At 39.6% G+C, this 13,154-nt stretch overlaps 1 protein-coding gene across 10 annotated transcripts in view; it reads right to left on the bottom strand.

The window, feature by feature from the left end:
* The window catches only part of map4 (microtubule associated protein 4), a 94,442-nt gene that overhangs the window by 66,066 nt on the left and 15,222 nt on the right, over positions 1-13,154 (bottom strand). For 8 of the 10 annotated variants that reach the window (XM_023326384.1, XM_023326376.1, XM_023326375.1 and 5 more), the window contains exons 2-3: positions 5,752-5,940; positions 1,450-1,506 (exon numbers count right to left, since the gene is read on the bottom strand). In XM_023326384.1, coding sequence (XP_023182152.1) covers positions 1,450-1,506; positions 5,752-5,938 — 244 coding nt within the window. In that variant the 5' untranslated portion in view covers positions 5,939-5,940. The remainder of the gene's footprint in view (positions 1-1,449; positions 1,507-5,751; positions 5,941-13,154) is intronic. The other 2 variants (XM_023326378.1, XM_023326382.1) reach the window with 1 other exon arrangement.

Raw genomic sequence — 13,154 nt, 5'->3', positions numbered from 1 at the left:
TGTTATTGCTGAATTTACCCAGAATGCCTAAAGTGCAGGAAGCAGCTCTTTAGGCTGCTTCCTGGAGACCACTTCCTTCTTGGAGTGGCCTCCAGTTCACTTGGTGTTCTCTTCAACCAAACCCAGACCTAGGTTTGTAAGCAGAGCAGAGTTCAATTTTTTGGTCCACATCAGAGTTTGATTCCACATCCACACCTCCCCAAACAAACCGGACATTTTAGGTAAACAGACTGGAGTTTGACTAAAGCAGACAAAGCAGTGAATGCAACCTAAGTTAAAGGGCTTAAGGGATTTGAATAGTTTGCTGAATTAATCCAAGGCATGGCGATATATTGACCATTATTATTGCCATACCAAGATTTTCTAGTCCAGGCGTAAATCCAACTCTGATCCTGAGATCAATGTTTTCAGTCCTTATTTGTATAATCTTTCTAGGATAGTTTGCAAAACCTGTTTCTAAATGAGCAAAACTGACAAAAATATGACTAAAGACTAAAAGTCAACATTTTTCAGGCTTTCTGTTTAGGTATGATCATGAAAACCATTTTTCCTTCCTGCTCACAATGACACAATCACTAATTTATGTTAGTTTTTCACAAAAAGATATCCCAATGACAAACACTCATGTCTCTGGGGTTAATTTAACAAAACATGTAGAAGCTTCAAGAGTGAAGATGTTTTATAGCCAAATGTGGCAATCTGGCAATCAAGAGGTCGCTTTCTTCACATGTTGAAGTTCCATTGGACAACACATGCCCATCTGCATGGTGAGTATGTGTGAGCGCTTGCAAGTAGGGCTGCACTGAATGCAGTTTTCTGACTGATCAACGATCCTTAAAACGTCTGCCCTGCCGATTCTGATTTTGGCTGATACCAATTTCTTTTGTCCATACAAATATGAGACTCATTTGCCAATCACATCTACATGAGATGCGATCAGTTTCTCATGTAAGTATTGGCAGATCATTGATCTCCCATAATTAAGGAAATTAGAAAAAGTTTATCAGTATATCCTTCCCTGTGAGCCTTCCCTGTGAGTACCAATGTTTGAATGTCATGTACAGTAAAAGTCTAAAAGCATTAACAGATATTAAAAAAAGATATATCAGCCAAATTAAATGGAAATCAAATAGAAATATCAGCAGCCCTTATTCTTGCTCAGACGGGATGCCCAATTCCCAAAGGTTGGAAAACTTAAAGATGAGCCTTTAAGGGATGCTGGGAAACACTGAGAGTAGCTCACACTCTGTTCTGAATGGAAACTCCAAAACAAAGGAAACAAATACACAAAAGAACATGCAAAATCAAACTGAGGTTACAGACGAGAAGGGAACAAAGAAGAAAAAAGAAGAAAAGACTAAAAGGCCAGGACTGGTCGATGAGGAGAACCAAGCAGCTCTAGCAAAGTGACCGACAGCAGATAGAATTGGGGGAATTGTTGTTTCTTACCAGGCTTTTGCACCCCATGAGCCTCCTGCTCTCCATTCTCCAAAGCAGCCCCAGCGTCTGCACACACAGTCACATACACACACAGAAACAAGCAAGCTCATTACTGTCCTTCTGGCTGCTAATGGCTTCCCCGAACACATAATGGAACCGCACACGATTCGTTCAGCGTGAGAGCAAGCTGGAGGTTTTTCCTGCTAGTGCAGCGGCTGTTCGGACCGCACCAACTTCGAGTTCCAATTTGTCAGCTCCCCGCATCAACAATAGCAAGCTGTGATGGAAACATTATTTTAAGACTCTCATGAAAGGGTACGCCTAAAATTAATGGTACATATACAGCGTGAAACTCCAAACTGAACAAATGAAAACTGGTGTTGAAGGTGGAAAGTACAGCTTAAAACGATGTTCATAAATGTTACAAAATATGGGCGTCGCCATATCGGAGTCACAACTTCTCCAACTGTCAGGGGCACAACTACATACTTTCTGAGATGTATAAGAACACATCATCTCCTTCACCCCAACAGCCCAGCACCCCATCCCCACACCGTCCCTCTCATGGCCCAGGTTTAATATGTCCATACAGTTCTCCCTTATTCATGCAATACAGTGACTCTATTATGGACTTTCTCCAGTAGAATTTCAACTGGGGCAATCAGAATACGGACGGAGAAGTTGTGAACGACGAAATTGGTCCGCCTGCAGTTCTAGCAATGGCAACGGAGGAAGTATGAAGCTGTTCAGTCCGTGTGTTGGCACTTCTCCCTTTGAAGTGGGGGGTGGTTGTTTACAACACTGGCAATTTCCGGTAACTTTCATAGCCTCCACAAGGTTTGCCCGTACATCACGGGCAAATGTTAGATATTAGATAAAGTTTAAAGCTTCAACAGAGTCCACACCTCCAGAGAAAGAATATTGAGAAACGTTTCTGAATATAGTTTCTCAATATTGAGAAACGATATTGAGAGTTAACATTTCTCAACAGCCAAGATTTTACCTAGCAATTGGTGTTACTTAAAAAAAAAAAAAAAAAAGAACCAACATGAAAATAGCAACTCAAATCATCACTGATTGTGTGAACTCCACACATACTTCAAGCAACCTGGATTCTGCACCTCTCTTCTGTTGCTCCAGTCTCTGGGATTTGATTTTTAAATGAATTGCAAACTATAATTTAAAAAAAGATTTGGGACCACTGAGTAATGGCCGAGACAGTATGTAAGAAATATCCCTGATGTTGGAGTTAGGATATGAACTTGCAGCAATACTTCATATGATATAGTACTGCATTCCTGGTATTCTGGCTGGGACCTTTTTTAGCACATGTAATTCATTCAATTATGTTTACTAAAGATCTTATTTTACCGCTTATGGATAACGAAAGGAATAGTTTAAATTTCCTCCTTCTCTGCATTCATGATGCCTCCTTTTAAATCTATCCGAGAATTCAAGGTTTAAAGGTATTTGAAACTTTGTTATATTAATTGGCCAGTTAAACATATTGAATTCAAATTCAAAATCACTTTATTGATCCCAAAGGGAAATTAAATGTAACTAATTAATTCAGATTCTTCAGAGTTATTGTAGATTGCAATGTCACTAGGGAGTTGGTTAGGTGAAAAAAATCCTGCCTAAGCTCAGTAGTTGTTAGCAATCAAACACTGCTGGCGGATGTTTGGTGTACTGTGGAGCAGAAAGCTGACGTCGTTGTTTCTTACATCCAGTGGATGGCGTAGGTTGCTACAATCAATAGTAGCCACACAGGCACATCTGCTTGAAGGAAACAAACGCACCCAGTACAACACTTTCATTCTACTGGCTGAGAGGTTACCAAGCGACTGCCAAAAGGTGTTTCAAAAGCGAGCAGAGAGTCCGAGAAGAGACTACGTCTGAGCATGAGGAGAAGTTTTGAGTACAAGCCTTACAAGTTTTGAAAAAAATGACATGAAGTCCTGCTTTCAAAATGAAAATGTAAGCTAAAGTATTAAACGTTTTGAGAACAAAAGACATGAAAGCCTGTTTTCAGACTGAAAATGCTCTTTTATTATGGCAGAACAATTCCACCAAGCTAGAAGAGAGTTGACTTTCAGACCTTTTCTGAGGTAGATAAGGTAAGGGTATAAGATTGCAGTCACATATAAGTATCAACCGATCACAGATCTCCAAAAGTTAAAGACATTGGCGCTAAATTGGTGCATTCCTAGCAACCACACATTTTATATATATGAATAGGGAGTGAAAAAAAATAAGTTTGTCTTCTTCCCACTACTCCAAGCTAAATGCATTCTTGTTTACGTCTAAAGACAGTATCATCATATAAACCATGATATTGATGATTCAATATCTTGTTCTTACTGTATGTATATTACTATACATATATATATATATATACTGTATATGTGTGTGCGTGTGTAAAAGTAGAAATATATATATATATATTGTAGTTTGCTCCTTTTCTACCTACTAAAGGGTATAATATGCATTTTTCTTTTATGTGGCTCAAAGTACGGTAAAGCAATAAATCATAAATATTTGCCATATTATACTGAGAAACTTTAAAAAAAATGCCCATAAAGACAAATATAAGACTCATTTGCGAATCACACTCACATAAATCACGGTTCACCTTTCAGTTCATGTGCAGGAGTCTGAAAAACAACAACAACCCCCCTCCGCGCCCCCACCATCCCCTCGGCTCCTGCTGACAGAGGACAATGACTCGCGGACTGCCTCGCCCTGCTGTTTGGCACTCGTCGCGTCAGCATGTCTGCGTCCGTCCCGACGCGCGCGCTGGACGCCACAGTTGATCACTGGCAACGCCACCCACGGCCCGTCCCGCAGCCGGCTGTCACAGGCCAGTGCCCACACACGGTCTGACTGTCTGAGCGAAGCGTCTGGGTAACCAAAACAGGCCCGAGAGCCGAGTCATCCCCGGTTAGCTGTCACTTCCTCTCATCTGCCCGCTCACTCACCGCTTTATTTGATCTGTGTGTGCACCGACCGCCTGACTCTTCCCCAGCTCGGCGCCGCCGCCCCTTTCGCTGCTCTGCGCCGCATTAAGCAGCGCGAATAAGGTCGCATTCCTGCACAAACTGGGGGTGACATTAAGATAAGCAGAGGCAGGAAACAATACTAGTGGAAGAAACACAACTCTTTCAGGGCCAGCTTGATGCTTTATAATCTCAGAATGAAACTACTACAAGCCATTTCATGGGCTGTTTTGTCTTGTTTGATAGAAAACACAATTCGACAAGCAAGCAGGACGATGAGCAGCTTCTTCTTCTTGAAACGTTGGTGATGGAGCATCCACTCTGCAGCAGACTGAGGATCCGATATCCATGTCTTACCAGCCGGTCGACCTGTTCCAAAGCGTATCTGCAAGCTAATGCCGTCCCTGCGGCTGAATGACACGCAAGCTGATCCAAAATGGCAGCAAGTGTCTCGCATTGCCTAACGCTACCAGTCATTTAGGAACAGCTGCAGCTCCTGTAACCAGGCAGGCTCTTCGCTTCATTATCGGCAAGCAGTACTTTATTAGACAAGTGGAATCGGGTTATTCGTAAAGTTTACAATTAAAGTTTTTTTTATATAGAAAGTCACAATGAAAACGATTCTGCTTTTACTCTGAAGGCCAGTCAGGGGGTGACAGTAATCTGGTTGAATTTAAATGTGGTGGAAGTTGAGAATATCCTGAGGAGCTTCTTTATCCTAAGCAATACAGAAATTAAGTGACTTTCACACTGTACTGGACATGCACTGATCCACTTTTTTCACTTTCGATACTGATATCTAAGGGTCAGTATCAGCTGATTCCGATCTGATACAAAAATAGCTAAAATGACTTAAAACGTTTCTATTTGTTAGTCATTGTATTATTTGATTATTTGATAACGCAGTACCAGTGCAGCAGACTTTAAAACACCAACAGCTTCACAAGCTTAGTCAAACATGAAAAAAACAACAATTTAGTTTGTTCAGTCAGTGCCATTAGTCTAACAGCCAATCTAAAATAAATGATAAAGAAACTGAAACTGACAAAAACAATAGATTGACTACATTGGTCAAACATGTAAAAAATAAACTGCAATAAACCTTTCAAATAGTTCAGAAAGTGCAATTAGGAATTCTAAATATAACATAACATAAATAATAAAGCATGATGTCACTCAGAGCACAAAGCATAGAATTAGACAAAATAGATCATTGATCAGGTACATTGTCACCGATACCCGATCTAGAATTTTTTTCAATATCGGCACCGATACAGATATTAATATTGGATCAGTGTGTCTCTCAGCTCCTCACCTGCCCGGGTGTCGTCGTTGTCCAGCAGGGGGATGTAGTCTGTCTTCCCCACCGTCTCCTTCACCTGGTCGTCGAACGCCTCGGCCTCCAGCTGGGCCACGAAGTCCCTCTCCACCTTGCTCTCCAAGCCAGGCTGCGGGGGGCTGTCGGTCAGCGCGTCGCTCAGACTCAGGTCTAACTCTGCCATAGCTGGAGGACAAGGGGACACAGGTGAAAAGGTCAGAAAGTCACGCAAAAGAGAAATAAGTGAGAAGGCTTGAGGAAATACAGTGGGGTTGTTATGAAGCCGGGACTGAAGAGGATCAAACCCAGAGACAAACTGAGGCTGCTAAGTTAAAAGGAACGCAGGCTGTTGGGCTAGTTGGTGAACTGCAATAACACATTCCTCCACCAGGGGGAATATATTCACCTGGGATTCTAAACAGAAACATAACATGAAACAACCTGTATGGGGGTATGGAAGCACATTTCTGCCACTTTGATGAAAGAAATAAAAGTTGTATATCATAGTTATGAGATAGTGACTCATTATTATGACTTGGCTCTAAATTAAGAGATACATGTTTACATTTTTTCATCAGAGTGGCAGAAATGGCTTTTCATATGGAGTTGAGTGGTCATTTTCAATAAGAATAATATAGATAGCAAAATTTAGTAATTTTATTTTGCTATCATTATTGTTATTAATATTAATTATTGTGATCATATTATTTACTATAATAATTACAAACATAATAATCATAAATTATCTGTATTATGAATAAATAATTAATAGTAATAATTACTATTATTAACTATTAAACGTAATTAATAACAATAATTACTATTAATCAGATAGCTATTATTGTTGGTAATAATAAAATTATTAACAATGAGACAAAGAAGAAAAATAATAGTAAGAAAATTAAGTTGGAAATGAAGACGATTAAGAAAAATAGGAAGAGAAAATGTAGAAGAAAATGAAGGACAGGAGAAAAAAGAGAAAGAAAGAAGAAAATGGAAATGAAGAGTTGCGTATTTTAGAAATATTTAGAAAACAGCATACAATTACATAAGATTAGATGTTGGATTTGTGCATTTGTATGCATATTTATCTTCATATTTAATCAAATATACATGACTACTAAGAGAAATAACCTGATATAGAACGGTTAAGTGTATGGCTACAAAATGGCAACATAAGGACATGAGACAGAGGAACAAATTGACTCACACTGGTCTGTCTTCACATTTAGACAATCACAGCTGATCTGGGAGGTCACCGACTGCTGAACGCACGAGCAGGTCGCACACGTGTGATGTTCTAACTAATATCTGATTATCATTAGCTGCTGAGTGCTACTGGTATCACACCATGTTTGAAGTTCTGCTTCCTTTCCCTTTGCTTTCATCAAATCACAAAACTCACAGCTACTTTTTCTTCAGTGAATTTAGAACAATATCGGAGCTTTTCAATTCTAAATCCATCTTAAAGCTCAGGTGTGAAACATCTACGCTCAAAATGCTGCAGTTAAATCTACTGGAAGAGAAATAAAAATACAACTCTCTGCTGTCCTCTGCTGGATTTCTACACTTACTACAGAAATATAAAATTTTTTGCCTCAAATTTGATCACACAACATACAGTACATCCAGTGTCTGTAACGTTCGTCAGTGTGACTGTGTCAGGGTGAATGTTGCATAAAAAAAAATCACTTCGAATGTTTTTGGCAGAATTCATTTAACTTTTCCTGAAGATTTGACATCCAAAAGCTGATTTAACTGATGTTTCCCAAACCAACATGTTGCTCAGCAAACAATAGGAAGTCCTTAAATCAGTATATAAATAAACACATGCACACACACACACACACACCCACACACACACACATTAACAGAGCATCAGCTGCTGTAAATAACTGCTTGGAGAGAGCAGGGTGTGTCTGCTGCCTCCACCACAAAGCCATGCTGGTCAGAGAAAGAAAAAAAAAAAAAAAAGCCCGGCTGCCATTTTTAGCCCCACCTCATCTGCACGTATGTGTACTACAGTACCCAGCATATGCCAGTTGCATCGTATTTCTGTGTGCAAAGAGGATGGGTTGGAAATGTAGAACCAGTCGCCATGAAGTGTCTGTTGTGTCCAGCTGCTTCTATTTGCCTTGTGGTTTCCCACATGACCGCAGGAGCCGAGGCTTTTCATTACACGGCGGACCCCATCCCAGTATTCAGTGCCAGAAAGCACCATAATTGTTTTTAGTTCCTTTTTACTTCTTCTTTTTGACTACAGTCGGACACCGTAGTTGATGCCGAGCTCAACGTTTCCTGAATTTCCTAAACTGTGCTCGATTAAAACATAAAATATTTTGGGCTGAACCTGCAAGTTTCAATTTCAAAGCAATTGTAATTTGGAAGCAAAAATCTTGCTATAAAAAGTATCTAAAACTTCTTAGAGACCAAATGGGAGTTCAGAGTAAACAGACAGAGTAAACTTCCCAACTGGAAGAAGCAATGGCAATAGTTTGTGGACGATATTTAAGAGTGAAAAAAGCAATAGGAAGACATTTCTATCATTCACCAGACTTTCTGGTATAAGCGGTTTATTGCGCCAACGCCTGAATAAGACACCAACGTTTCTTTTAATGGCTGACAGATGAATGCTAGCCTCATGGCTGAATTATGAATATATGTCATGTAACTGCTTACATCCGTCTCTGCCATGATTTTTAATGACTTATCGTGTAAACAAACTTATTCATGTGTGATTTTAATTGCGTTTTTCAGTTTATGGAAATAGCGCATAGGGGCATTGTGTTTTTTCAATGTCAGCAGAATACAAAGACATTTGTCTGTATTCTGCACACATTTGCAATGGAAACAAAGCTACTTTGCCTACTTTGCTCACTCAGGTGAACAAAGGACGCATCCAGAGCTGGTGGCATGGCCCCGATTGGGCGACTCCTTTGGATGTGGAGGGCCAGTGCATCTACTTAGGGTTGAGCTCTTCACCCTATGTTTAAGGCTGACCGTCACTTCTTTCATCACCCCAACAGACTGCAGTTGCACCTGCAAATTAGACCCCCAAATCCATACCTCTGACCTGTTTTTCTCTGGAGAACCACAGCCTCAGACTTTGAAAACAGAAAACTTTCAACCTCAATCATAGTGAATGTGGCTTTCTATAAGCTTAGAGTCAGCGTTGCTGCTGCAGCTGTCAGGGTAATAGGTGACGCAACGCATACAAGTGACATAACGCTTAGCATAATTCATAAATCCCTTTTCCCTGAAGAGAATTGAAAGCCAAGCGTGTGCCATCAGTTTCCTAAAGAGATGAGCCAGCAATGTTCTTGAGAACAACTCAACCAAATAATTATCAGGTCAATATTAACAGTCCAGGCAAAAAGATTCATTTAACTTTTCCTGAAGAAAAGTTAAATGAATGTTTGATTTGAAGTGCTTTACAAATCAGATATGTACAGATCTTGTACTTATCTCAGATCTGCTAAGGTCAGTCTGATTGTTCACAAGCTCCTCCTTTCCTTTCTGGCTTAGTAATAATAATCACTACTCTAGGGCGCTGTTTTCATGGAACACAGCAAATAATTAGCAAGCTGGGGTTAACAATAGCATAGTCGGGTTAGTCTCAACCAGGAAGACCTTGAATACCTTTTATTCACGGATCATCGTTCAAAGCAAAGAATCCTTTGGCCTCCCTACAGACACAAGTGATTGGGTTTCCAGTTGGTGGGACAAATATTCATTCTCTTTACCACATTTGATCTGGTGGGCGGATCTGTCGTTCAGTCCTCTCTCATGGCAGGCAGAAAGGTCTGATTTTCAGATCTTTGCAGAGGTAAATAAGATCTGTGGATAAGATTGGTTTCTCAAATAAGTGTTGGATAATCGCTGATCTCCCAAATATTGAGGAAATGAATCCCTAAAACTTACCATACATAAATTTGAGAAGACAACTGCTTCAAAAGAAAAAGTGCTAATTACTTACAAAGGAAATTGTGATTGGAGGTGGTGCACCACCAATGATCTTCCTGAGTGAAACACACTCAGAATGGAACATATAAAAGTGTTTGAAGTCAGAGCAACATTCTCATAATGTAGTTGTTTCAGAAAGTAAAATACAAACACCACTTCCTGTGTATATAATCATTGCTATGTGTGGAAAATAACTGCCAATGTAACTGTGACACCAGTTTAAAGTCTCATAAAATGTTTGCAGTTTTATACCGATGCTTTTAGGATCAGAGTTGATTTAAAATGGCAGAAGGCCATTTTGGTCTCTGCTCCTCTCAAATTAGCCGTTAGCTTCAGCCTCTGGGACAATCCAATATGGATTACTACTAAATAAAAACACCAGGAGGCTTATGTACTGTGTGACTATTTTACATATTTTAACAAAGCCTCTCAAAAAGTATTCAACTTTAAACTCCCTCAAAAACTGGCCATTTTTTTGTTGCCGTTTGCCCAATTCCTGTACCTGGAACATCTTCCACAGCAGGGGAAACAAAAACACGTACAGTATGTGTTAGGTAAAATGTATATATTATTATCAAATATTTGTTGTTTCATGTAGCTTTATAGTTTTACCGATATAATGTTCTTGTCTTATATGCCTTTATTGTTTTCTTTTATTTCAGCATAAAGAATGTATCTGTGTTGTTGAATTACTCTGTTTCCTTTCTCAAGAAGGCCTCTGAAGAAAAGCAGAGGCCTTCTTGAGGCTCGACAGGGTTCATCACTCAGCAGAAACTTCTTCTTCCTTGACCTATAAAACCGTCACGTGAAGATGTACAACTTGCTCTGTTCTACCCTGTGTTTGGAACTGAATAATCTAGTGCAAGATAATGTGTTTTAGTTAGTGATTGTCATTAGCACTGCAACTAAGTGAAGAAGTGTTTTGCCCCCACCCTTTAGAGTTGCAGTGTTCTTTGTGATAGGGACTCCGAAAGTAATAAAAAGAGAGAAGCGGACAAATGTGTTTTCAGAGCGGTTGGAGATTTGTAACTGGAAACGCATCTCTATCCGTTCTCGCCAGATCAAAAGAATCTAACTCTCTTGTCTCTTCTGTGTTTGTTTAATTTGTCTTTAATAGGTGTCAAAGCTGACAGTATGATCAAGTCTTTCGGAGATCTTTGGACTTGAAGTCTTTTATACAGTAACCAAAACCATCAGTGACTTTTTTTATCTGGCTTCCTGTATTCACTGATTTTCACTTCTCTAGAACAAATATACACAACTGGATCTTGCTTTTCAGCATTTTCTACAGTTTTTCTTCTTCATTCAACTCACTAATAAGAATCTGTAAAAAAAAAATAAAAAAAAAAAGAAAAGAAAAAAGAAAGCAAAAAAACCAAATGTGGCACGAACTGGACAAAAACAATGAAACTTAACTACCACTTGGTCCAGTGTTCCTGCACTTTTCCAGGCTCGTGTTTAAATGCTTTCTTTGAACATCTGAGTACAGAGTAAATTTATCTAGAACATTCACATTCTGAATGTTTAATAAATCAGTAAAGAAGGTGATGCCGAGGTCGTGTTCCGTTCGTGCAGTCGCCTGAAGCACGTTTCCTCATTATTAATATTTTTGGAAAAGTTAAATAACATCCACTTTAGAATTTATAACACATAGATGTGAAAAACCTGGACTGAGTCATCCTACTAAAAATAGTTTTAAACCCACTTTGTGTGCTTTTGATACTTTCAACCTGTCTTTTTGTGTTTGACTCTTAAACCAGACCCAGCTTGAAAACCACGTCAGGTCTGAAACCATCTAAGTTCTAGATGCCGAAACAGTAGGAAAATGGTCCTTGTAAAACAGTTTTATGAGGGTTTAAATCCGGGTTATCTCACTGAATAAGGCCATATAAAATCCATTTTGTTCTTTTTAATAGTCTCTTTTTGAACCTAAATCCTTTCTCTTTTTTTCAGTTTTAATGTTCTGAAACACAGAAGTAAGAAAAAAACATTTAAGGGAAATGACATTGTGGTTTCATAAGACCCAATTAAATCAAAAAGACCAATTTGAAAAATGAAGGTCTTGAGAAAGCAACATCAATAAATAAATATTTAGCAGAATGTTCAGTGAATGCCAATCCAGAACCGCGCAGCATTCTGGGGAATATAGTCAGAGGAAAGGCTTTAGCTGCTCAACCTTGAACGGCCAGCTAACCAACATTGGTACCATCAACTAACTCACTCAATGTTTGGATTCTTAGCAACAAACTGTTGAGTGACTTGTGCAACAGCAGCCTAAAGTTTCGCTACCGTTCCACAGCGTGGATAAAACAGGAAAGGTCACACCACATCAGTTTGGAAGTAAAACAAAAGAAAAGAAAAATGATAACCATCAATATCGACTGATATGAAATGCTTACATAGAGATATGTTTTTCACTCATATCGTCCAGGCCTCATCTAACATATCAAGCTGAAATGTTTTAACTCAATGTTAAAGATATATAACAATGAAAAAGTCACTTTCTCTTTCAAAAACATATTTTGTTTAATAGAAAACAGAAAAAGAAACATTTGTCCATCTTTACGTTCTTCCCACCCGCCCCCTCCCGTGCTTATCCAGATGTAGAACAGGAAGGACATTCTGTGTAGGAACCCTGTTCTCTACGGACATTCTCTGACAGTTTGCATTCTTTAGCCTTAGCCAGCAGACAGCGCAGCTCCACGGTGACATGTGACTGGAAGACATGAAAACAATCACAGCCCCAACAGCCTGGAGAGATCCAATGAACAGAGGTCAGTGATGTCACTCACAGAGGTGGGACACTTCCTCTAAACTCTGGCATTCCCTACTGAGAAGCTGGGTGTGTACTCTGGGACTGAGTGTGTGTGTCGGATATAAACAGAGTTGGCTCGTGTTGCTGCTTAAACGGGTCTGGTTCTCTGCGGCGGTTGCTACAGGCTTCTCCTGTTACTATCACCTTGAGTCAGACTAACTGAGAGAAACACAGAATACTTCCTCCATTCTGATCACACATTTCATGATTACGAAGGTTTGTTCTAATGTCCTAGGTGAGAAGCTGCAATGCCTGGCAAAAAACCCCAGAAGTATTCCTCTTGAAGGTATTATGGTAAGATTAGACCAAAATTGAAGATAATACAACATTCCACTTCAGGTAAGGTAGCTTAGCTTCAGCTAGAGAAGCTAGTCTGATGGATAGACCTATAAACATGACAGGCTGGACCTAAACCCAGGTCCAGATTACCTGGACCAGCTTATTTGGATCTGGGTTTAGAGGGAAAGAATACCATAAGTACAGTCCTGTCTGTCTGTCTTATTAAGACGGTTTGGTCATTGTGGTTGTGGTTGACATTATTCCTACTTTTTTCTTTGCTCTGCTTGGGTTCCATCTGATGGGACAGCTGATGAGGGACTTTCAGTCCCAGCTCAGTTTCTCT

This window comes from Xiphophorus maculatus, chromosome 21, assembly GCF_002775205.1.
Source record: "Xiphophorus maculatus strain JP 163 A chromosome 21, X_maculatus-5.0-male, whole genome shotgun sequence".
Taxonomy (NCBI): domain Eukaryota; kingdom Metazoa; phylum Chordata; class Actinopteri; order Cyprinodontiformes; family Poeciliidae; genus Xiphophorus; species Xiphophorus maculatus.
This window is presented reverse-complemented; position numbering and strand designations above follow the sequence as displayed.